A 27987-nucleotide genomic window follows, 5' to 3' on the forward strand; every position below is an offset into this window, starting at 1 on the left:
TTTACATTCTTAAAATAAAGTAGTGATCCAAACTGACCTAAGACAGGGAATGTTTTCTACGATTAAATGTCAGGAATTGTGAAAAGCTGAGTTTAAATGTATTTGGTTAAGGTGTATGTAAACTTCTGACTTCAACTGTATATCATGTCTGATGGCTAATAATGGGCACGAGGTTGGGGACCAGACAGTCCACACAGCAGAACTAAACAGTCAGAAGCTTTAAAGGAAGAAGTCCATGAAAGAACTATGAAAGCCAGAAATGGCTGGATGTAATAGATAATAGTGCTTGGAGAGAGAGAAAAAATGCTTAAAAATAGATATCCAAAGCAGTTATTAAGGAGCAACTTGGGGATTACAGTGGTGACAGTTCATGAATCAGCCTTTGTGACATTTTGAATCAACAACTTTTATTTTTTCCGTTAAAGAAAAAAGACGAAGACGATAGCCATTCACAGAAAAAAATAAAAAATAATAATAATAATAATAATTTGGAATATCAAATAGGAGCAGTGATTGGAAACTAAAAGCAGTAAAGTTAAGTTAAGACCAGTCTTTTTACGTTTTAGTGCATGCCATTAAATTTGTCCCACATATCTAGCTGTAACACCTGCCAGTATGAAATTAAACTCGTCTTGAGCGCTACCTATTTACATAATTTAGTTGTTGAATGACGTCCATTACATCCAATCGCAGAGTCGTATTGCAGTATTGCATGGGTTACACAATTACGATTGGACAACACGGTAAGAGTGGGTGGTGCTTCACTGATACGGAAGCATAAACCGCGATGTTTTTCAAATAATACACTTTAAATTTAGCCAGATAATCCTGACATGACGTATGTTTGTAATTGAACAGTGTATACGAGTATTTAACAGATATTTTAAAAATATATCGTATTTTTATCAAATGAAAACTTTATGAAAAGTGGGACTAACTAGCGTGCTAACAAGTTAGACACTTTTCCGTGTTGTCTAGGAAACGCGTAAACTGTCGTAAACACGAGGAACTTGATTAACGAGCCAACAATTTCAACTTTTGAAACGTTCGTCCTGGCGAGAATGCTGTTGTCTGCCAGAAATAAAGACTTCCAGTCTTTGGACAGCTATTCTGATGGTGAAGATAATAATACAGCAACCGCAAGAAGAAGCGCGTTTCGAGAAGTAAACCCAGCTTCAGAGGAAAGCGGCGCGAACCGCAGGGCGACGCCTGGGCGGCAACACGCACGGCCGCAGTACTCAAGAGAAAGACACCTGTGGTCCGCTCGCATTTTTTCTATTCTGTGCAGCATAGTCATCGTCTCGTTTTTCGCTGTGCTTATCTCCTTCTTGTATATTATTTTAAAAGGTGAGCGTTTCCATCTCTTATTCTTACTTTGAATCCTTCTCTTGAAGTTTCCAGATGTGCAAATCCTGATGTATGCATTATCTGTTTATTAAATCTCTTATCTTATTATAGATTTAAAAACAGAGAGGATAACCACTGAAGATGGATCAGAAGTCAGACTTCTGGGTAGGTCAAAATGACACCTTCTGTGTTGTTACATAGTAACAACCAAACTGACGTTAAGCTGCATGGTTAAACTTGTACACCATATGACATTGTATTCTGCAGGGTTTTGGAGTATTTTGGTCCTGTCCTCTGTGGCCGGAGTTTTGTGTTGCAGTTTCTCCTGGACTCTAACCTACTTTGACTCATTTGAGCCAGGGATGTTTCCCCCAACCCCTCTTTCTCCAGCCAGACTCAAGTGAGTCCATTTTACCTCATTGTACAATTAAAAACCAACAAACCATGTTCTCTCTAACACAATCATAGTATACCATGTGCCAAAAATGTCTTTGTAAATGCTTTCTACCCTTCACATGGTTAACTGACAAATAATAACATGTCCATGAACGTGTTATTCAGCATAAAGATTTTAGGTTAAAATGGATATGCCTGTAAAGGCAAAGAGTTTATTTTAGGTTTAGGTAGTTTTTTCAGTTACTGGTCACAATTTATCTTCGATTTTTCTCAGGTTATCATCATCATCATCATCATTGTTATTGCAGTGCTAAAGATTATTTCCTCTGTTTGCTTATGATCCACAGTCAAGCATCACTAGTTAATGTTTATGGGTGATTCCATGTTTACGTTTAAGGAGGATTTTATGGGAGGCTGGAAATTATCATTTTAAAGAATAGATCGAAATAGATTTACATCTTTTTAGCATGTCTTTAATGACTTATTCCTTCTTTTGAAGCATTTTCAGGCAATGCAGGGAGATGCGGCAAGTCTCCATTCTCCATACAGCAAATCTGCTTCCATGTTTATTATGCCCAGGCATGCGTCACATGTAATTAATAAGCTTGCACTACTCCACACAATCAGTTTCTGTGCTAGGATGTGCAGTCAATTTGAGCGTGTACCTCCTGGAAATATATATATGTCAATTTTAGCCACAGGAAGTGGGGAAAAACAGTGAAGTTTCAGGAAGTGGAAAATAAATTAAAAAATGTGTTAAACATTAATATTAGAGGGATAGTTCACCCAAAAATGAAAATTCTCTTCATCATTTACTCACCATAATGCCAACCCAGAAGTGTATGACTTTCTTTGTACTACTGAACTACTTCTACTGGATTACTTTTATGCTACCAAAATTTTGGAACCCATCCATTTGCATTGTAAGGACCTACAGAGCTGAAATATTCTTCTAAAAATCTTTGTTTGTGTTTGGCAGAAGAAAGAAAGTCATACACATCTGGGATGGCATGAAGGAGAGTAAATAATGAGAGAATTTTAATTTTTGGGTGAACTATCCATTTAATCGCAGAAATTAACACGTTACATTTCCCAGCCCTAAGATATACACTCACCAAGCACTTTATTAGGAACACCTGTATACCTACCTATTCATGCAATTATCTAATCAGCCAATCTTGTGGCAGCAGTGCAGTGCATAAAATCATTCAGATACGGGTCAGGAGCGTCCGTTAATGTTCACATAAATGGGGGAGGGGGGAATTGATCTCAGTGATTTCGACCATGGCATGATTGTTGGTACAACAGCAGAAGACCACGTTGGGCACTTTATTAGGACCATAGTGTTCCTAATAAAGTGCTCAGAGAGTGTATATATTTATATTTAATTGCACAAAAACAAGGTATGCAACATATTGCCACACAAAGGGGGTGGGGGGGGGATGTTCAAGAGAGAAATTGTTATATTTTAAATGAAAGCTCACATGCATCTGCAGTTGGCGGAGTAACTCAAACTCCAAGAGTACTTGATCATTCTATCATTTAGGCTAATTATTCACACTCACCCATTATCATGCTTCTTTTGCAACACCTGTGACAGTCATCCTTCTGATCTTTTGAATGATGTTATTTTATTTCAGTGCTTGATGACATTAATCTCTGTACAAGTCGCTCCTTTTTCCACAGCCAGTTCTGCTCAGCAGTGTAAAACTCTTGAGAAAGTAGAAGAGATATAAGAACATGTTATCAAGGCTCTTCCCCTGTTCTGTGGTTATTCACCCATTTTTCCTATTTTGTTTTTAGCTGGCAGTGCTTGAGCAGCTTGTCAGCTGGTAAAATAGAAAATTGTTCTTGGTGCTCTTTTTTTTTTTTTTTTTTTTTGCTCTTTGTGCTGGTTGGACTCACCGGTGCTCTGAGGAGAACAGAAAAGCAATTTTCCTGTAATTGGTTTTCATCTTTAAGCCTGAATACTAGCACCAAGTGGAACATTCAAAAGCTGCCCCAGAATTGGCCCACAGGGATTTTTTTTTTTTTTTTTTTTTGGCTCCAACCCCCATCAAATATGTCTAAATGTCCTTTACCCCTACTGGCAATGTTCTTTCAGATGGGGGTAAAGGGAGGGAATGAGGGGGGATTTCTTGGCATTTTTACGTGTTACCTGAACTTTAAGAATTGTTCTTTTTCAAAGTTCTTTCTTTCAGTTAGCTGGCTTTCTGGCAGTCTGTTTCAGTTCTTAAACTAACTCCAATCTTTGTAGAATAATGCAGATTATTAATGTAATAATAAACCTTTGTGACTGTGTCCCCTTTTGCTCCATATGCTTGAGTCTACAACAGGGAGTGTTAACCACAGAAAGAGGGACTCACCAAACTCAATCAGACCAGTAAATTCCAACCTGTTTTAACCCTATGAGTCGAATGTCATCACAGAGCACCATAGTGAGCATTATTTGTTCCGCCATTAATGTAACTGGAACCTTTTTTCACATAATTTCCAATCTGGACCCATCAGATCCGATCTTTCCTCAATCCATCTTACTTTACTTCGCTTCTAAACTTAAAATATATTTCTGTTCTCCAACTGGGTGTGATTATAGATGCTTTTGTTGGGTGTTGAAAACCAGATAACCAACTTATTTGTCTTATTTTTGATGTCCTCACAACATTGAAACCTCGTTTGGCAGAAGTTGTTAGCATGGTTTCAGAGTTTGCTGCTGTACTACACGAAGGTACTGCACATTCATTTTTTTTATTACATTTATCTTTTACCGTGGTTATTTAATTGATTATTGATAAGTATCTACTTACTTAAAAAAGAATGTCCTGCTCCCACATAATGTAAAGACCTAGTTTAGAGTTAGCAGAGCCATCATTTCACCACCACTAAAACTGTTCCATCTCTATGGAAACTAAGTAAATTAAATGACACTGTGTAAAATGAGTGAAGGTGCAGGAAGACTTGTTGCTATGAGAGCATTAGTCACACGTTCAGTAAAAACCCCAGCATGAATGAGGAAGTGTTAAGATGGTGTAATGAATTGCCTTTAACCCCTCAGACAGTAAAGTTTGTTATATTTTTCTAACGACCATGGCAGTCTTGGGTTACTCAAAAAAATAGAAATTCACTACAAATAACTAATTACTTCTCTAAAATTGTAATCAGATTACTGACTTTACCGATTACTTAATTGAAAAAGTAATAACGTTACTAATTACTTTTATGTTACTTTCTAAAACACTTTACACAAAAGCTTGTTTTTCCACTCAACAAATTCAAAGTAATGTCTATATTTCCTCCTTGTTCATTGACTTCTTAGGGGGTGTACGCCCTTCAGCTGTCAGAAAACGCAAACAGATGTACATATTAACATAATTCACATTTTAAATGTGTTATACATAAATTATTATTTTTATTATTTTATCCCCTTTTCTCCCCATTTGAAATGCCCAATTCCCACTACTTAGTAGGTCCTTGTGGTGGCGCGGTTACTCACCTCAATCCGGGTGGCAGAGGACAAGTCTCAGTTGCCTCCACTTCTGAGACAGTCAATCTTATCATCTTATCACGTGGCTGGTTGTGCATGACACCACGGAGACTCCGCATGTGGAGGCTCATGCTACTCTCCACGATCCACATACAACTTACCACGCGCCCCACTGAGAGCGAGAACCACTAATCGCGACCACAAGGAGGTTACCCCATGTGACTCTACACTCCCTAGCAACCAGGCCAATTTGGTTGCTCAGGAGACCTGGCTGGAGTCACTCAGCACACCCTGGATTTGAACTTGCAACTTCAGGGGTGGTAGTCAACGTCAATACTCACTGAGCTACCCAGGCCCCTACATAAATAATTATTTAATTAATATGTGTAACCCAAGTAATGTACTTAAAAGTAATTACCAGTAAATGTAATGTGATTACAGTCATTTGAGTTGTAATACGCTACTCTACTTTTTGTACTTAGAATTTATTAGATTACAGTAATTAATTACTTTGTAGTTAGATTTCACTCAACACTGGACCTTCGGACTGATATTTATTACCAGATGCTTTGTGTACTCAAGGTAACAGGGCAAGGCAAATGTACAGATTTAAAAATACTATATTAAAAAATACTCGATTTAAAGTACCTTAACTTATGATGATTCAGTCTTGAGGAGACTTTCTTTTTTTTTCTTTTTTTATACAACGCCTTCTGAGGACATTTGGATGATCCACTAATGAATTTTAAATGGTGAGCTAAAACAGCACTAATGATGATACAGTCGATCATATTGTGGAATCAAGCAAATTAGCTCTTTAAAGACTTTTTTTTTTTTTTCATGCTGGATGGTACCTCAGAGCTCCACATACTTTTGAGACAGTGAAGGGACCAAAGAGGCAAAATAACACACTGAGACAGGCAGTCCCATTTGAATCCAGCTAATATGTCTGTGTGAGTTTGAAAATAAGTTTAAGGCTGCATTTTGCTTTATGAATCTATAAGCCATCCTCTGTTTGGCTGTTTGGGAGGAACGTTATTGATTGTGTCTGAAGGCTTGGTGATAAAACCCAGGGTCACTTCATCACCGCTCAAGTTGGTTATCTAATGACTCAGCGGTGTTCCGCCGATGTCTTTCCTAGACTCAACTTACACAGCTAGCTCAGAGCGCAAACAGGTTATCGACCAGCTAGCAGCCAGATGGGGTGATATTGACTGACCCATACTCTAGCCTGACAGAACTGTGACTGGGTCTGCTTGTTCCTTCACGCTTGCATAGCTCCACATAGGACCACAAAACAGCAGTGGTTGACACACACACTGTTTTATCGGCATTCTCTCAATTTCAGTTTGAAATTGAGAGTAACCTTCAGTTTGTCGCAGTGCTGTTCTGATAATTAGCCTCTTACACTTTTATCCACAAATGACTCCTATACTAATTTAAGTTTTCTCCCTTTTTTCAAGACCTGATATGCACACACATATTATTATAATGCACCCATCATCACTTTGTTTCCATAGAAACCCTACCATTCAAGCAGTGGGTACAAATGGTCAAAGTCAGTTGTTTGTTAGCTCTGTCTTTAACAGATAAGCTTAACATTGTCTGTTTACATTATAGGAGAAGTTGAGGGAGTTCACAGCACAAAAATTGATTTGCTGAATTAACTGGCTAATAGAAATTAGTTTAGTCTCTTTTGGTGCTTTGGTGTTTCAGTCATGCCATTCCTCAATTAGATTTAATGCCGGTAAATTATCGGAATGGATGGCCTTAATTATAATCTGTTCCCAAACTCTCTCACTCATGGATACATCAGTAAATGTCTGGCTCCCTAATCTCCTGCATCAAGGCTGCTATTGGTCTAAAGTGTGTCATTAAGTCGGTTTCTCGTTTCCTGTGAGTTACATGAACCTTGTGTTTCCATGCTTTAAAAGTTTTTTTGGTTTTTTTTTTTATGATAAAGCCTGTTAGGATATATCCGCTCAGGGCTCAACAATAAGAGTGACCTGAACGTGCCACTGCTGGGTTGTGACATTTGTTGATCTTCACATTTGTTGTCCATTAAACATTCAATATTGTTATTTTAGAATTCTGCTGATTTTGACCTTTTAATTATTGATTTTCCAGTGAATAGCGATCTTCATTTTAAATTAATTCTTAAAATCCCAAGATCGATCTTTTACTCTATCCGCAATCCTCAACAATCTGAGTAAATCACTTTTTTATGTGACCAAAGTTCGCACTATGCGACTGAAAATGTCTATGATTAGCCAGTGGCTGGTAAATTTTCTGATTTCACTCACCATTGATTGAGTAGTATATTGGTGAAGAAGTTTAGCACTGAGATCCTTTCACTGCATGGTGTAAAAGTTTGGTTTGACCTGTTCCGTGTAATGTGTGTTCAAAGACGAGATCCACGCAATCCATTTGTCATTGAATAATGTCTCTTTTAATACTCTTTCTGTTCTTTACAGTCAGTTGTCAAAAGCAAAACAGAAACATTTAATTCTTATCACACAGAGCACGGATGCAGTAAAGAAGCCATTCAACTCCACTCTCAGTAATATGCACTCAACCAAAACACTTCTGCGAGACACTCGCTGAACGGCTGCTAAAAGAGACAGTACCATTTAGCACTGCATATGTAAATCCTTGTAAATAGTACAAATTATGCATGTAAACAATAAACATTTAACAAAATATATATATAGGCTATGCAATATAATATATGCTATTTTAAGATGTCATATTTATTGATGGAATACATGGAATTTGTAAATGTTTGAAAAGCTAAAATCAAGCCAATATGATGAAGAACTAATGATAAAATAAAAATTGTCAAATTAATATTTTGTAATGTACCATGTTAGAAGGTCCCCTGTATAATAACAGCATAAGCTGAGAGAAAATTGTATTTCAAATGTAAGCAAAATGGACATTATAACCGGTGATGCACCGAAATGAAAATTCTTAGGCGTAGTTTGGAATAATTAAATTGTAAATGTTATAATTAGGGATACACCAAAAACACTTTTTCTATAACTACATATTTCATTATAAAATATAATAGACAGAAAAAAACAATTACATACAAAAAAGTGTAGCCTATTAAGAAAACCTTTATTGTTAACCACTTTATTGGATAATGCAGCAGCAAAATTCACAGTGACCACGTTTATATGCACTTAAGAAAACAGTTTATTCCAGGGTTTTTGCAGAAAGCGGCGTTCTGAAACGTCATGTAAACAAGTATTCCAATTTCCTTACACCATTTAAGGGACTAAGCGAAAGTGCTTTAACACACCCAGGTTACTCCCGGAAAACACTACTTATTCGGTCAAGTAAACACATAAGCCTTGTTCTAACAGGTTTTTGAGGAGTGTGCATGTGCGTGAACAGAACGGATAACAAACGTCATAGGATGAAGCCCAAAAACAAGTCAACAAAGCGGAAAGAATTCAACATTTCTGGGAGCACAGTGGGAAAAGAACATACACTATAAACTATACCCATTTATACAAGCCAATGTAAAATATCGATTGTCCCTCACATTTGCGTATATGTGCTCGTACATTGTGGGAATCCCAGAGATTTACGTAATAGGGAAACCCCACTATTGCAGCACAATTCCGCTGTAGGTCGCAATGCAAAGTTAAGAAAACAAACACCGCAACAACTCTGGAATATCTGAAAATAAAGCGAAGCAACAGGGAATATGAATAGTGAAGTCTTCCTCGAATGCCATGTTTGTTATTTACACAAACGTCACAGGGAAATTACGTTGCTGTGAAGAAAGCTGCTTACTGACCGAGTTGCATGTATACGGGAGTAAAGAGTACGGCGCTTATACAGTACATGTAAACGGGAATGCTACTTTCCCACAATACGCTGCTTTCTCGCAATAAACTGCTTTCTGGTGTCCGTGTTAATGTAGTAAGTTTCCAGTAAAAATCTTTAGTGAGCATGAGGCCAGTTTTATTGGCACTTTTTTCACATTGTGTTTGGATCTGGAATATAGAATGGATTCTTTAGCGGATCTCTTTTGTGATCACTTTAGTTGTGATAGAATTTCACATTACTCAGTCAATTTAAATATTATTGTAATTTGTAATATTATTATTGATAATAATAATATAGATATTTTATACAATAATTTCTTAACTTTAAAACCCTCTGGCTTTTAGTTTGACCGAACACTCTAGGAACAACTTTTCTGTCTGAAGGCTAGTTCACAGTAGTTTATATATGCTTCACATCTGATGAAATGCTTCTATGGAGCATCTACATCTGAGATGGAGTTCATATGGAGCGCTCGCATAATGCGAGCCGCAGCACTGAAAACAACAGTGCATCATGATTCATGAATATGTGTGTGTCAGCAGCAGATCATCGCTCATTCACTGGAGTGTGCTGCGCATACAGAGTGTATATTTACATATAAACATCATTTGTGATTCACAACTCTATTGTATGACTTCAAGAGAATTTGAATATAATGCACAAGTCATATAGACTACTGTAATTGTGTAATTTTATTTGAGCTTGACAGTGACGACCAAGACACACAAAAACACACAATATCTGAGCTCTGGAAAATGTTCTTTATTATGCGCTAATGACCAAGAGAGCAATAACTTTACTTCTTGGGATGTGAATTTTAATGTTCAACCTAAACAATGCTTTTTATCCATGTGAGTGTTTCTGTTATCGGATTTTAAAAGTAACGTTCGGCCAACATTTCTGGCCTTTTTTTTTCTCTTTTGGCCAAAATTTAAAAATAGCATTTCATGCCAAACGTAATATCATGTCATAGTCATTTAGTTAAGCTGAGATTCAAAAATAATGAAGTGCATTGAGAGCCCATTTGAGTTTTTTTTTTAGAGTTTACAATAAAAAAAAAATAAAAAAATGCATTGAACTATTCATCTAAATAGTTTTTTCAGTCATCTTAAGTAAACTGTGATAGCAAAAAGGCTTCAGAAGTTCTCCTTAAGTGTCTTAAAGTAATTATCCAATAAGCCTTGAAGTGTTTCTGCTTCATTATACATTTACTTTTATTCTGATTGTGCTGATATAAGGTGTTATCACATAAACATTATACAGGCTCAAGGCTTTGCAGCAGATTTGGGCTATACACAGTTGCTGAACCTGCTACTCTAAAAGCATGTTCAAATTAGCCATTTAAATGACATCTGGATGCCTCATAATGGGATTTTTATGGGCATCTATTTTGAGTTTCACAGATCAATTGATGTCTATACACTTTAATGGCCAACAGATGGGATCAATACACTTGTCCATGTACCATATATGTCCTCACATTTGTTTGTTCCGTGTGCTTTTAAACCTCCTGCATTAGTCAGTGGAAGTACATCATGTAGGCGTGGCTGGGACTGTTGCACAGACTAATACATTGGGATGTGTTTGTTTTGGTTTTGCAGGCAAATGACCGGACACTCTTTCCATATGGGCTACAGCATGGCTATACTCAACGGCATAGTGGCTGCACTCACTCTTATATGGTATCTCACCTGATATCATACATTGACAAACCTCAACTCCAGGCCTTCTGTGGAGACTTTATATGTCATAATTATCAAACTTGAACATGAATCAGTCAAGAGAAAATAATGTTTTGATATTAACTAGACCTGATTTCAGGCATAACTAAATTTTAACAATGTGTAGTTACTGCATTTTTCTTGTACAGGCCAGTACAGATAAAACTGTTTTTAAAAATGAGAAAAACAAATACAAAATAAGAAATGATATATAACTAATTAAGATGTAAAAAATGTTGTGTGTGTGTGTGTGTGTGTGTGTGTGTGTGTGTGTGTGTGTGTGTTGTAAAATTTGACTTTAATTCAGTACAAATGCACAGTGACCTTTTTCTTAATGGACTACATTTTGATGTAATAATATTAACAGAGTCAGGGTCTCTTTGTTACCCTGTTTTTGTTTTTAAAAGGCTTTTATTACAGAATCCTGTTGCAGTAGTGTTTTACCATTACAATAGCAGCGCATTACTAGTCTGCTTTCATCCTTTTGATGTAATTCATTATCAGTGTGACAAAACATACATGCTTTTTAACTTGTTTCTACATAAATAAATGTGTATTTTAGTACCTCCACTTAGCAAAGACTGGAGTCCCTTTCCAATTGTGCTTTATTAAAGCTGGAAGTTGCTGCTCTATTTGTGCATTTTAATGGGGGAAATCATTAGTACAATAGCTGTTTTGGGGTTGATGGAGAGTGACCGTGTTAAAGCTCTGTGGAGAGCCTAGGAGAAGGTCACGAAGTGTAGAAGTGTGGATTTAATTTATGACTTTAATTATTTGATGCGGACTCTGCTAGGCCATGATTACTTTTTTCTACTTGATTAGATTAGCAGACCTTGTAGCGGCTCATTTCAGCTAGCGCTAATGCACTGGTCTGTCTCGTATATGGAGTATTAATGTACTGCTGCCGGTTTGTCATTTTGGATGTGTGGCAAAAGGCTTCTATAATTTGTTTTCATTTACAGGACATTTCCATCTCATTTTGTGTTACCTTCAAATAGACATTAATCCTTGTTTGTTGACCATAAATACTTATGCATCTTAAAACTTGTTGCTATTAGAGTATTTTTTTTTTATTAATTTTTTTGCGGTAAAAGGGACGTGTGTATTATGAGCTGTTTTGCAGCATTCTTTATCTTAAACTATATCCCAAACATTTCCTTATAGCCTGCATGACTTGGTGATTAATTCTTTTACTGCTATATCTGTTGAGATGAAGGTCTGTCTGAGATAAACTTTCTCATTCGCCTTCAGAAACATGCAGTGAAGCTGTCACAGACAATATCCCATCCTGAAACCACCTGATTTGTAGGTTGAGTGGTTTGCTTTCTTGTTTTTCAGCTTTTTAAATATTCAGAGATGAAAATGAAACACTGGAATATTCATGGATTACCCAAGAGATGTAACATTATGTCATATAAGCAGAGTGAATATGGTGAGAATGTATTAATGCAACAAAAACTAAAAAACAATAAATTTACAATACAAATAAACAGTTGTTCTGCTTTGGTCCTTTATTATTCATTCTTTCATATTTTCTCTAGCATTAGGCATGTATGTTTGCCTGTATCATTGAGTCACTGAGTCAGAAAAAATGCCTTCAAATAAAATCATAATGTGCTGCAATTCCCAGAGACATAAAAACTAATAGAAATGTCTGTTTTGCATTTTGTGGCTGAGTGCTTGTGCAGATCTCTCTGAAGGCCTAAGGGTGCAGTGGTTCAGAATACAGAGTTCAGACATCAGTGTGAGTGGCAGTCAATATGCTATATAATATTGCTCTGATGCCTTTTTACTTGTCACCCCAAGGCTAGTTTTCCCAAAAGGGCAGCAAGACATGTAATCATTCTGCAGAATAAAAAAATATGCGCACGACTCGCTGTGTGCCTGACAAAATTGACTCCAAATCTGTTGTTGGGGCAACAACAACTGCAAATAAAGTACACACTACAAAGTAATAAAACAACTGATTTTGTAATTGATTACAGTTCAAATGTTGTGAAGGTGTAATGATGATGATGACTACTGGAATTGCATGGCAACATCCAATGACAACCATATTAGTCATTGGAACAGATAGTTGTTATTGATGAACTATAATGACATCTTCTGCTGTTCTCATGCAAGCCTTCATTGTCAGATGTTTGGTTTTGCATACAGGAAAAACAGATACACTATGTTATGAGCTATAGATATTGCAGTGAAAACGTGGCCTTTTTATGTTCCCTTGATAATAGTACTCAAAAAATAACATGCCTTTTGCAATAGGGCAGACTTAATTAACTTGTTGTCATGGGGGCTATATGTCATGATTCCAAAGTCCAATTAGCAGTGGTTTTGTATGTTGGTTTTGAAGACCTAGTCCTAAACTCTCTTAAATTGCAATTTATTACAATTTTTGTGAATTCTATCCTAAAAACTAAAATACACACCATAGAAAATAAATGACCAAACTCATATTTTGCTATAGCCAATGGGTAAACATCGTGCATCATGAGCTATATGCGTACCATGTGTGTGTCAACAGCAGATCAGCGCTCATTCACTGGAGTGCGCTGTGCATACAGAAATTTGGTGACTGAAATTTCATTGCATCCCTAATTATAACTGAAATATACCCAAATGAGTCGGAATCGAATCGAGAGCTTGTGAATCGGAATTGAATCCAGCCCTACTTGTCACCAAGGTAACGTTATCTAGCTGGCTAACATAGATCAGGTTTTATTGGCATCGCAAGAGTCTTGTGATAGCCTTGAAAGCAGCTGTAAATGTTTGTTGAAAATTAAAAAAACAATCAGTAATATTTTGCAACTGGCATCGTGTCATAATTTTACAGCGTAAGTGTTTAAGAATCTTTAGCTGTTACAGAGTTAAATTATTGCTGTTTAATTTTCAATTAATCTTTGATGTTGTTGTTGTTGTTGTTTTAAAGAGAAACGTAATATCAGGTCATAGTCATTTAGTTCAGCTGAGATTGAAAAATAAACAAGTGCACTGAGAGCCCATTTGAGTTTTTTAGAGTTTACAATTAAAAAATAAAAATGCATTGAGAAAAATTTTATAAATATATACAATTTGTTAATTATAATATTTGTTGTCCAAAACAATGGTTTGATATTTTGTATGTTACTTGTTAATTTTTTGCCATTTCATAATTGCTTTACTTTTAACATTTTGCTGAAATAACTGTATATTAACCCTTTCAATGCAACCTTCCTCTTCTAAATAGTGTAACAAAACAAAAACAAAAAGGCAAAATTGCAAGAAAGAAAAATAGAACTGCTTAATTAACAAAAGTGTATAGGGTCATTAAAAACCCTAGATATGAAAGTGTCTGGGTTTTATTGTATTTTTATTTTATTTATTTTTTATTTTTTGTGCTTCCATAAATCATATTTGTATGATTATTTCATATTTATTTAAGTTTACTATCACAGGATATCTAATCTATTTATTTGTTTATTACAAGACAAAAGACTTCTATATTCATACAAAGGACTACTATATCATGTAAAATGTTCTGTGTGACAATGGGGAATTATCCATATACTACTGAAATTATGTAAATTGTGCATCTAGACTCAAAAAGTGCCTGTAAAAATACATATGTGTAGCTTATGTGTAAATTATGTGTTATGTATAACTCAATATGTATTTGACAGCCAGTTGCGTCTCATGAAATTTTATCGTGACAGTAAATAATCCTGTTCTAGATTTGTTGCATCATCTCTTTGATATATGACAAATAAAACATCAAAATATATTGTATTCTATTATTTTCTAATTGTCTTGAAAATGTTTGGAAATGTGACACTATCTGGGCATTTTGTAGTTTCTAAAGTCCCGAGTATGTAGTAATGTTTGGCATAACATCCATGCATTTAAGTTTTAATTTAAATTATTTATTATAATTAAATATAATTGTCTTTTTAACTGTTTCTATTTCCCTAGGCAATACATGTTTGTAGACAAGACTTTAAGGTATGTGTCTATAATAAATAATAAACCTATCCTGAGAAATATTCACTTGAGTAAAAGTGTTACCACTAGTTTCCGCTATATCATATGAACAGGAAAAGATGACGACAGAATAACATAAAGGAGAAAATCTGAGAAAAATATAGATTAGTCTCATCCTTATTGTCATAGATGAGGTATACAGGTAACAGAATTATTTGATTTAATGCAATGTATCAACAACACTGCATGAGCTAAAAAGTTTTGTATGAAGTTTTTGGTCAGATTGGCTTACAGCATTTATGTGGCGATGAAACGCAAGTTTTAATGTGCAAATAAAGGCAGTTAATGGGCCAGCTCAGTGTTTGGCCTTTTCCCCCTCACTTAGTTCTCACCATCTGTCTTTCTTTGCCCTCTGATCTAGCAATGGCCTTAGATTTGACTACTTCATTGCCATCATCTCAGGTTTGCATCAGGATCTCCACCATCACAAAACTAAACCAAACAGAGAGCAAGCAAATTTTTTCAAACAAGAGTCTCCTAGAATCTAATTTTGGCTTTGTGTTGGAGATATGGCTATGGAGTTGGATAGACTGAATGAAAACAGAGATAATGTGTGTTATTAGATACAGACTTAAATGAGATAAAACATCAGATGTTAGCCTTGGCCTGGTTCCACGTTAAAAGCTTGGTTGCACATAATATTAGAGTGAGAATGGAGTAAGTTTCTTGTTCCTGGTCCATGCCTGTTATTCTTTTCTATTTTAGCCTGTTTTCCATTTATTGTTTCACATCAGATGACAGTAATAACTTATAATTTAATGGTTTATTTTCCTGACAATGAGCCATTTAAAGAGCCAAATTGTCTAAAATAATTATTTGACTGACCATTCGGTCTCAGAATTTAGAATACTGACGACATCTTCCGACCACTCTGTAACTGTTTTCTGCAGTAGGCCTACTGAAACACTGAGAGGTGAATTAAATAAGAATGAACTGCTGTCCGTAAAAGCGCCGGTTATTTGCACACGCTGTCTGAGCACCCGATTCACTAAAGGGATTAAGCAGGGCCTTGTTTCCCAATAACGATTGATCTTAGTTGTTGAGATCAGTTTCTACGAGCGATTTTATGAACGTTCGTTATGTTTTATGTGCGTTTCCAAAAGCTGCACTTAACACGAATGAGCGAGGACGCCCTTTAAGGGCTACTTAAGAAAGTCGCTGTCCATATTTGAGGTGCTAAAATGTGACAGTGTAGTGTTGCTCGTCATTGTAACTTCATTATATTTGTGCATAACTTTATAAATACTCATATTTTCCCTTGCAGGGAAAGGTTTACATTTGTTTTTCTTAAACTCAACCTAATTAACTACATAATCAAATGATTCATTTTGTGCAGAATGAGCAATCTACTACCTTTAGACACTCACTGCTTCATTCATCAGACGTACTTTTGCAATGTTTCGTTTTCACAGATTCTGTAGGTCAAGGTGCAGTTGTTTCCATGGTCAGTTTAGACTTTAGAGGTTAACCACTGTGAATGATCCTGCCAATGACCAAGCACATATCGAATATAACGAGGTTCACTGTGTTGTCAGAGTAGTGCAAAGTAGAGAGCTGGAGGCTGTGCTTAAGGAATATTCACCAATCAAGTGAAGGTCTGTGCTTTCCTCTCCAAAGTGATAACGGACAAAGTTGCACATTTTAATGTAGGCGAGAGCACCCTTGAGTGTCAATGAGGAGGTTCTAGAAGAGGAGGAAGTTGGGAAGACATTTTGAAAAGCCAGAATAGACAATTCGATTTTTACCCTTAAATATAACATCTCCATTCCCTTTTAATTTAGTTTGTAAAACAAACATGCTGCCAATATGTACCAACTACGTGGTCGTGCACACAAATCATGTAGGTAATTTATTGATTTAGGCCTAATTATTTATTCAGTCCTTTATCTATTTTATGCATTTATTTTAAACTATATAATTATATAATTATACATTAGATAGCCTAATAAAAAGTATACCTATATAATTATATTCTATATAGATAAAAAATAAGCATATGATCACATTGCATACTACAGCATAAAGTGTAATAATCTCAACATAATCTGTAGTAAATTGTATGAAGTGTAATTTTGCCATTGTCCTGCAGGTGTCTGCATAAATCTGTGTCCTTATAATGATTTTAAACTCTTTAAAATTAATCCAGAGCACACATAGATCTATGACGATTTTCAAGTACTTCTTAAAGCTGCACTATATAAGATTTGTTTGGTTAAAAATTAACAAATTACCATTATTGACTGAGTACATAAACAATCAGTGTTAAAAACAATGTCCTTACTTTAGCCTAATTCACTACTGTAAGCCTATAAAAAGAATTTTATTTTGAGCTGTTGGGTCGGATTTGGCGAGAAATCGCTGGCTTATGTTGTTCATCCTTGCGTCATTACGTCATGTCCGTAAACACAGGAAAAATGTGGCTGCTGTCTTGTGATTCGGCTGGAGAAACTAACTAATCTGTTCAGTTCAGTCAGTCACAGTCTTACAGTTCAGGACAGCATCATTACAGTCTAGATGGATGTTTATCTGTTATCCGTTTGGCGAAGTTGTTTACCCGCTATAATGCTGGATATGTATTCTGGTAGGGCTGTTGAAGCTAATATTGCTTGTCATGCTTTTATGAATCGAATATCACTTGTGTGTTAACCGATCACGATGTATCTACATTGTCAGGGGAAGTTGCTGTGACATATTTAGTAATATTTATGACTTCTGAAATTCACTTCTTTTTATTGTTATATTGTATATAAGAATATTATTTTCATGTTTAATAAAGTGTATTTTATTCCCATCATTATTTAATACTCGTTTTATGTTTTAAGTTCACGGTGTTATTACGGTGTGCATTGCATAGACAGACAATTGTAGTATTACGGTTTACTTTATTATCAGCTGAGGCTGTACAATATAATATAATAATAGTAAAGCCTTCCATTGAACTAGTATCAGCCATTTCACCAGTTTCACCTCTTAAACTGATGTGTAGTACAATACAAATATTAATAGTTGATAAAACACTTGAATAATCATATTAAAATATATTGGTAACTGGTGGTGATTGAGTCCCATGTTCTCTATGTAAAAGCGATTTGAGTGTAATGCCAGAAAAGCGCTATAAGTGTAAAATTAAATAATTCAGAATATGTAAATAAGAGTGTTTTTTATCTTCATCAAAGCAAGTAATATTTCAGTTTTAAATGTTTAATCGTATAACATAATATCAACATGAAATTATCACGTTATGACTCAGGCTCAGAAAATCTCCCAGTCACAGTCACAGTCGATGTCCAGGGAAACTCAAATCATGAGATTCATCCACCAGAAGAGCAGTGCCTAAACACGACTGACGTAAAGTGTTCTTCTGCAAATTACTTGCAATTTTAAGTTTCAACCAAAGATGTCGCCAGAGACCACAATGTTACATGCAGCTTTAAATAACTATGCTTTTGGGAAACGTGCTGTAATTCTAAGATGATTCGTATGATTGTTTTTATGATCTACTTAGTCTTACGATATTTTTGGGAAACGAGGCCCAGATCAGGCAATGGCACAACTGTGGCCACAAAATCGTTGCTTAATGCAATTTGCAAACACAGTTCAGATCTTGCAGCTGATACTGAGTGCTATATAGTGGAGGCCGCAGCAAACCACCATAATGTGACACACTGTGCAGCATCACTGTGATCCAGACACTTGAATCATCTCAACTTGCCGAAAGTGCGCTTGACTACACCACACATCTGAATATTTGTCAGATTGTAATGCTCTGCTCCATCATTTGATCGTTATTCAATCTGAATTTGTCACAATAGTACGAGGTGGCGAATTCATTCCAAGTCGTCGAGTTATTCACCCACCAATGAGACTGTCTCCCTCTTGTGTCTTGTAGTATGATAGACAGAAAATGTACACAAGCATCTCTTTTAAATAAAATTAATTTTACCGCCTGCTTTCATCCTTGAGGTAATCAAAAAGTAATTAAAAGTAATCTGATTACATTATTTTATTATTGTGGTTATTGGATTTAGTTACTGATTAGATTTTACTAAGTAATAAGTATTTGTAATGTATTACATTTTAAAAGTAACCCTCCAACCCTGCCCTCTACTCAACCCCGAGTTCTGACCCATTTTATGATTCTGGTGTTTATCATTTGCACAGCTGTTTGGCGTACCCCTTTGTATAGTAGAGTGGAAATATGCCTAAGGTATACAAACACTGCACATACGCAGTTACGGTAACAGGGTGATCTATACTGGTTAGTAGATGCACGTCATATAGGTAAACTTAGTGTCATGTTCGTTTAAGTTATTTGGTATATTAATGAGTTCAGATGGATTCTCTGAAGTTTGTTTTTCTCATTAATACAATGTTTGAAAATTCATCCGGGTCTTATGAGTTTATCACACACAAGTTTACCTAGGTAGGTTATGTAATCAGTTTTTCATGAGATGATAATTTATCAAAGAAGAAAACATGACTGTATAAGGCCATATTTCCTGTTCCATAGGTTCAGTCTCGTCTGACAATGACAGGCACACATATTTAATCTGCTTCTGTGAATAAAAAAAAAAAAATGTAATAATGATTCAGTTATTTTGGACTTGCCACATGGCAGTGTGCTTTGAAAAAAAGTCCAGTTAGAAGTTTTGAGGTCACAGTGACACATGATTATCAGCATTGCATTTATCAGTGGCAAGTTTACATCACTGTAATGAAGTTCATTAAGTTTTTTTTTTCGTCCCAAGCCTCAAACGTGCAAATTCACATAACAATACTTGCAAACCACAGTTTCTCTAAACAAATTATAAAACTTTTTTAGATTTAAGTGTAAATCTAACAAATACATGACCCCCCCCCCCACCCCCACACACACACACACACACACACACACACACTTACACATTTTTAAGCATTTACTACAGACAAAACATACATACCCAGCTAAAGAACTTCTAAAGCTACATCTGCAGTGTAGAATTAGAATGTTTCCTTTATTTTAAATGAAGACCATCTTCGTGCAGTACTCAACATGCATGCAGTGCTTACCCATATAAATCTGAGCAGTCTTAAACATTAATTATATTAATTTCCATGTATATTAATTACTTATGGCCAACGTAGATGTTCCAGCAGTCACACACTTCTCTGTCAGGGGGATGTTATCCTCTTACTGAGGATTTTATGTTGTAACTCCAGTCAACACCATACACTTTTCCTCTATCACCTTAAACTGCCCTTTTTTCATGGGCAACCCATTGAAAACACAATATTATCAAAGCTTGTTACTACAGTAGACTGTTCCAGTGGGACTGTCCCTATAGTAAAAGTGTACTTATAGTACTTATAGTAATACATGTAATATCCCAATTTCTTCAAATGTCAGGACAGTGTGCGCATACCCGGAATACAAACTAAAACCTCTTTCTGGAGGACAATGCGGATAGTATCGCGAAGGTGATAATTCCACATGACCAGTGCTTGCATCTCCATCACTGCGACCACGAAACTTTTACGCACTAATAAGATCCCGCGATGACCGCTTCAGCATCCTTTGACGGTCTCCTCTCCATGACCAGAAAGTTGATCATTCCCTCGGACTTAATGAGTAAGTTGCAGCCTAAAAAGAAGATGCCGAAGACCACAGTGAGCGCGAGGACGCACATCACTGCTATCTGCACCGCGCGCATGATGAAGGCGCTCCGCTCATCTAGCGCCGTTGACAAGAACCCGCTGTCCGTCACCACTGAGGACAAATTGCAGGTCGAAAGAAAGCTCTCGCTGCTTCTGTTGGAAAACAAACCACTGTTTGTGTCGTTGAAAACTGTTGAATTCATTCTAAATTACTCTCCGGGGTCCTTGAGAACAGAGTAGCAGGTGCGGATAAAACAATGCCTGAATTTCCCTCAGTTCCGAAAAGCCACGAGAGCAAAGGATGTCTTGAGAGAATTTCTGGACAGACATGCAGTAGAGAGCTTGGATCTTCTCGGACCTGTTGTTGGGGGTAAATAAGTGCTCGGGCTTGCAGAGGACAGAGGTCTGACTCCTGAGAACTCCCACAGTGAAGGGTGAGATCATCCCTTGCGACCAGAGTTCAGTTAAGCGCCAGTTACTCTCGGTTTCGTGCACGTTGCACCCCCCTTAACACCGAAAAGAATGGAGCTGCCCTAAAACACAAAGTTAACACTTGAAATGGTTCAATTGATTGTATTTTCTCCCAAAACACTTAATAGAAACAAGAAGTACCACATCAGTCATCACTTTCCCAAACACCTGTTTGTCACTATGCACTTGTGTGCAATGTCTAAAGGTTGATTATAACGAACTTTGTTCTAACATATAATATCTTTAAAAAGGTTGCAAATGTATGTTGCTAAAGAGAATCCCTGAAATGACCACAATTATTTTGAGACAAAATACTTAATTGTCATTTTCTGTTTTGTTCAAGGTGATTAAATCAAACGTTTTTAAATAGCTAACTGTCAAATAAGTGAAAGGATAGTATTTGAGGTAAAAAAAAAAAAAGCTGCCATTTTGCAGGGGTTCAATACAAGTTAACTTCAATCGACGGCATTTGTGGCATAATATTGATTACCACAAAAATACATTTTGATTTGCCCCTCCTTTTCATAAAAAAAGCAAAAATCTGGGTTACAGTGAGGTACTTAAAATGGAAGTGGATTGGGCCAATCCGTAAACATTAAAATACTCACTATTTCAAAAGTATAGCCACAAGACATCAACAATATGCGTGTTAACATTTTTAGTGTGATAAAATCCCTTACTAACCTTTTCTGTGTAAAGTTATAGCCAATTTTACAACTTCATTGGCATGATGATGTGATTTCAACAAACCCTAAAACGACTGTAAAATTGATGATTTAAACAACTTTACTGTTCAAATAATACATGAGTTTTACAGAAGAAGTGCTTTTATAAAATTATAAGCTTCACATTTCTGCCTTTTAAACCCTCCAGAAATTGGCCCCATTCACTTCTATTGTAAGATGAGTCGAAATAATCTTTTGTGTAATCAACATTATGCCACAAATGCAGTCGATTGAGCTTAACTTGTATTGAACTTGGAATATTCTTTTAAGGCCCCCACAAAAAGTGGGGGGAATAGGTTTGTTGAAGAATGTGCAAAGTGGGCTCACATTGACTTATCCAATCACAATGGAAATTCATTTGTTTATACAATACTTGAGATGTTACGAAATGCCAAATGGGATTGAAATTAACAGGAAATAGTGCACCTCAGGGTCAGAAATTAAGTGGGGCTCTAGGCAAAAATGCCACTGGATGTGACAAAAAATGCTCCCATAATTTTAAATGTTGGGACAAAAGATGCCCTCATTATGAATTCCTCCACTTTATATTTGTAACATCTGATATAGTTCACAATATTCTATTCTAGGCCTTGTTGTATGCATTTTACCCCTGTAACAAGGTTTAAAATGGGCAAGGAGGAGGCGGGAACCAGCTGAACAGTCAAAGTAATATTTAAACTTAAACAAAAAGACACAAAACACAAACGCACACACGGCAGCTGCATGTGGCTCTCTCTCTCCCGAAATGCCGCACCCGGCTGCCTTTATCCCTCTGCTTGGCTGATTAGCCCGATTGGGGGTTGGGTGTGCGTAGTCACGGCCCAGCCCCGCCCTCCTCCTCGTCACACTCCTCCCTCCACTCCCAATCCCTGGCATGACGTGACGGGGAAAGGAGAGAGGGAAAGAGTGAGGCAGAGCGACAGTGAGAGAAAGAGAGGAGAGAGAGAAAAAAAACTGCCAGACACTCCGACCACTACTCCACCTTCTGGCGGATGACAGCCACTCCTCCCTGGGCGGACAGCTGCGAGTCCTCTGACCTCTGGTGGATGGAACGCCCCTCCGCGTTCCGGCAGCCGGTAGCGAGCCCCTCCTCCCCAAACGGTGGGGGGGTTGCTGTCCTTTCCCGGTTCTCCAAATGGCCAGTCCTTGCCTGAAGACAAAACATAAACACACACGGCAGCTGCGTGCGACTCTCTCTCCCACAAACTGCCGCACCCGGCTGCCTTTATCCCTCTCCTCGTCTGATTAGCCTGATATGGCCTCCTCCTCGTCATAACCCCTTTTTAATAAACTGGTTAAATTGAAGGATTTAAACTGAAAGGATGACTCACAGTATATTTTTATTTCATCCAAAAAAAATTGCCCTCCTAAAGGTCAAAAATGCCCCTGAGATTTAAATGCAGGGGGCAAATAGTGCCCTTTCACGGTAAAGTTAATTTCTGACACTGATGCACCCTTTTCTATATAGTTGTTATTTTGAATAAGCATTAACTTAAAAGTATTTGCAAGTTTAAAGTTGACCAAATTTGCCCTATAACTATTGCCACTATCAACACTATAGGCCTATCACTATAACTCCCCTGAGGGCCTTTTACACAAGTGTGGAGTCCTCTTGCCACCTTTTAAAAAAATTTTTTTTTTAATTTAAACAACCTTCTGTTATTAGTTCTTTCCACACAAATAATGTTGCTACATCATTATTAGATAAAAATAAATGCATAAACTGTGTGACCAGAAAAAAAGCACATTTTCCTTAAGGGGGGCTTTAGTCCTGTTGTACCTTTATCATGACTTTCTGAAAAACAATTAACATTTTCTACAAAAATTTAATGATTTAATGACTTTAAAAAAAAAAACAGTCAAGTGGCATAACCATCAAATAAAAGGCATTTAATTACTTGTCTTGCACCTTGAATACATGTGAGTGTACACAGCCTAATTATTAATTTCAGAAGTTTAAAAAAAATTCAAGTTTTATTTATTTATTTAGTTTTCTATCTCCAGACATTAACACCACTTAGACATTGTTTACTTTAAGCCCCAGAAGAAAAAAAAATCATCAAAATGACTTTGAATTCAGAAAGTAATTGTTTTGTGTGAGTTGGAATTTTAGTATGTATTTTAATGACTTCATAAATCCAGACAAAATAAATTAGTGTCACGTCATTGACCTATCTATTAATTCGCTTTGGTATATTGCATGTGTCCTATTTTCGAGGTATTGAGTACCACATTTGTCCTTTTTATCCAATTTTATCCAAGTACACTGTGTGTTGTCCACAATATCCGAAGGTCTTCCAGATTAGATTTTTTTTTACACACTAATGTAAGGCCTGCTATTTCAAACATGGTAGTAATTGCCTAGATAGATAATCTCTTACTTATTAGAGGCCAAGTTTTTTAAATATAAACTCTTAGTCAAATGTGCTTACCATTTAACTCAACTAAACTCTGCTGTCTTAGTCTTTAGTCTTCTCAATCAAGGGGCGTAGAAATCATTTCAAAAGTGAGGGGGACAGAACGATTAGCGCAAGACGAACATAAATATATAAGATATATTTTTAAGGCTCTCAATCGATAAAACATTTTTATTGAATTAATTACATGATTGACCAGTGAATTTTTACGTTTGCATTTACACATTTAGACATTTGTTGTATGAAAGACACAGCGTAAATAAATTTGCCCTGTGAAAAAGTGCTGGGGATGAATTTTGGTTTTATTGAAAGAGAGGGGGACATGTCCACCGCATCCCCCGCGTATTCTACGCCCATGGTTTCTGCCAGATGCTTAAATTATGTGTGAACTGAATTGAGCATCATTCATGATGGTCTGCAGTCACACAGCAGAGGGCAGAGTTGCTCTTCCTAAAATGTGTCTACATTAATGACAGAAGGGCTGGCAGTTTTCTTTACTGCAATGTGGACATCTAGTGTAGGTAACAGTGTAATGGTTTAATTACAGCCATGTTAATTATGCAAGATCCAGTTCACACATTTAAATAAAATAATTGAGCTAAACAACCCAAAATTATTAGAGTACACATTATCAGGCATAATGCTTGCTGTTTAGTTTAACTTGAAGGTGGAAATCCATGATTAATGAAATCACTTAGACCCTCTGGAATCAGCTTTTTGTTTATGAACAAATGGATGTGGAATAGCAGGGTTACCATGGAAATATGTGGAAACAATTTTTCTATTAGAAAACACCAATGGGTTGTGCACCGTGGCACTTCTGTTTACACAATCTCAGGTGAGCCATGCACCCCCAAAGATGCCTTTAGCAACTGACTTTACTAACATTATATAGTATATCAACCATATGCCTCTTTTAAGTACCAGTAATAGTTCACCTACTATTGCTTTGAAATCACCAAAGCGTAATAGTGGTTTCTCATGCTGTTTCATGGTTAAATGTGTCTTGAACAAGCATGCACTTAATAGCATAAAAACTCTTAGATATCAGGTATATAATAAGTCCTAAAAGCCCCCTTTGTGAAGCAGGGGGTAGTGGGAGTAGGAATCAATCATGGAGGGTGCTTAGATCCTCTCAAACCCTGCCTTTTAATCATCAGCCCGGTAAACAGGATCTGTGCAATGTAAACAATGCACCTCCTGGAGCAAGTCCATCAACAAGAGCCTTTTGTGCAGCATTGGGGGTCCATTCTCATGTAGCCTGTTTTACATGCCCTCTCTGTCCCACATCACCCTCTCTATGTGTATATGAATCATCAGACTAGGAGAGAGAGAGATGTGCTCTCAGGACATAGTGCTATTCCTGTCTGGGTGTTTCTGTGCACAGTAAAATGTGCTCTCTGCAAATGCTTTCACTGAGAGCTTGCTTCTCTCCCTTAGTGGGGGTGGGGGCAAAGAGGGAAAAAGAGAGAGAGGAGGAAGAAGTGTGGGTGGCTATGGGTGGAACAAGCTACAGACAGAAGTGTAGAAAAATTTGTCTGCAGAGATTGAGGAGGAGAGGGCTTTAGAGATCTACATGGTGTTTATCTTTTGGTGGTGTAGGCTACATGGCTCCTCTGGCTATATAGAATGACATTTATCTTTGTATATTAATGGAAAGGTGCTCATATTTTGGGGGGAAAATATCCAGAAATCTGTGGAATGAGAAAATGTGTTTAACTGAGCTGATAGTATAACACTTAAATTGGTAGCCAAAAGCATTATCATAGTCAGAAGTGTAATTAACAAACATGCAAGGGGTCGGGGGATTTGTAAAACTTTGTGAATGATGGCCATTTTAATTCTGAGGAAATCTATGTGGTGCTAATGATGAGTAAAAAAGCTCCACTTTACTCAAAAGACATTAGAACAGGCAAGTCATGTATACTTTTTCAGTCTAAACAGTGACATCAATTCAAATTTTTGGGAAAAGTGTAGGTGGGTCTTTCTGTCACATATTTAATCTCTTAGTTATATAACAGAATGCATTTTGCTCACTAAATAGCTAAGAGCAGTTCTTCTAAAACTAATCTGAACCCCGAAATCTGTGAAATTCTTCAGATTTATTCACTGGACTAGGCTGAAGTAAAAAGTAAAGTTGGATGGTTGATATTTATCTCTTAGTACAGTCTTCACATATCCCTTTCTAAGCACTGGGGACAAGAATGTTTAATGTCAGGGCTTTAAAGACCCATCACTTTGAAGAACTCTGCCATCTAGTGATTACCACATGAGAGGAATAGCTGTTGCTGATTGGACCTTTCCAACCTGTCATTAGCTTCCCACTGTGCTGATGAAACTATTAAGTAAACAGATAGGCCGACATTCTTGACAAGAATCAGATAGGACCAGAGGGCAATTTTAGCTACAATGCCAGTGGTGGTAAAAGTCCTCTCACATAATTTAAATTGTTAAGTGTCATTCTCACCAGTGACATCATTAGAAGCTGCCTGGACATGTTTCATCACATTTCATTATGCTCCATCAGCCCTCCTCCAGTGGTATAATTATTTCTATGGGTCATTAAGACATTCTAGAGATCACAGAAAGAGTATCTTGAGGAAAACCTATGCTGGCATGAAGCAGTTGCATTCCATTAACGATCACGATGTGCCTTTGGTGCATTAAGACAGCTGCTGAAGTGTTAGTTGTTTCTTTCTCTGGTTAACATGCCTTTAATTTTTGCATGTGTGCAGGACTGTCCTTGGTGTAGACACCCTTAAGCCTGTTCTACTCTAGCCCAATACTTTACAACAAATTGAGCATCCTAATGGCACACTTGGCCTTAGAATGCTTCCGGGGGAAAAAGAATGCACACACAAATACCCCCTCACACGCACACACATTTGTTTTTCTGGTAGTACTTTACATTACTGTTTCATTTGTTAAGGGTTTTCAAAGGTGTTTATTAATTAATAATAAGTCATTTACAAATGCATTATAAATCATTTATAAGCAGTTATAGCAACATGCATAAAAGGGCAATTTTCATCCAATAGTCGTCAAATAATGAGCATTTTAACTTACATGTTATAAATGCTTAATAAATGCCCTAATTTATGATGTAGATCACAATATAGCAAAATTAGACTATTATAGTGATATTAAAAGCAGGGATTTGCTACAGTCTGCTTTGTGTTATATTTATTACTTGGACTGTGTTGATACAATCAAATAGCGATATATCGCAATACTTTTTCTCGCGATATTGTATCGATACTTAGATCCATGTATCATTATATATCGGGATATTTTCAGTGCAGTCAGAGACACTTCTATGAGGCACGAAAGAGACTGAAACTGATCCTGCAGGATTCACTGTTTCTCTCACGGACATGCTGGACCTCTCTCACGTGTTTGGATCTTGGGCCGAGCAAAAATATAGATTTTCTCCTTAATCTTCATTTGTACGGTCCCCATGTCAATTCCTAAAATGCCTATATCACTCTTTCTTTCTATCTGCAATCTCCTACAATCTTACGTGCATAGATACTTCCCATATGCGACAAAAAATGTCTGTGATTAGCCACTGGCTGGTAAATTTTTTAGATTGCACTCACCAGTGTTGGAGTGGTGTAGTGGCGAAAACGTTCATCACAGAGATCTTTTCACTGTGTGCTGAGAGTGATGTGAGTCCAAAGACAAGTTTCAAACAAACCATTTGTTGTTTAATAATTTCTCTTTTAATATACTTTCTGTTGTCTACAGTCAGATATTTATCAAAAACAACAAAATAAACATTTAATTCTAATCACACATAGCATGGATGCTGTAAAGAAGCTGATCAACCAAACAAACATTACTGTCGAATTCCCTGCCACAGGTCTTAAAGAGACAGTACCATTTTAGCACTTGTTCTACATATCTAAGTAAATACTTGTAAATAGTACAAATTA

The 27987-nt window shown here is 36.6% G+C and overlaps 1 protein-coding gene across 1 annotated transcript; it reads left to right on the forward strand.

Annotated features, from left to right (window-relative positions):
- Positions 1-797: 797 nt before the first annotated feature.
- On the forward strand, positions 798-12269 carry arl6ip6 (ADP-ribosylation factor-like 6 interacting protein 6). Its single transcript, XM_051706306.1, has 4 exons — positions 798-1347; positions 1459-1512; positions 1615-1747; positions 10669-12269. The coding sequence occupies exons 1-4, from the start codon at positions 1062-1064 to the stop codon at positions 10760-10762; spliced, it is 567 nt and encodes a 188-aa protein (XP_051562266.1). The 5' UTR covers positions 798-1061; the 3' UTR covers positions 10763-12269.
- The last annotated feature ends 15718 nt before the right edge of the window (positions 12270-27987 follow it).

This window comes from Myxocyprinus asiaticus, chromosome 9 (genome assembly GCF_019703515.2).
Source record: "Myxocyprinus asiaticus isolate MX2 ecotype Aquarium Trade chromosome 9, UBuf_Myxa_2, whole genome shotgun sequence".
Lineage (NCBI taxonomy): Eukaryota > Metazoa > Chordata > Actinopteri > Cypriniformes > Catostomidae > Myxocyprinus > Myxocyprinus asiaticus.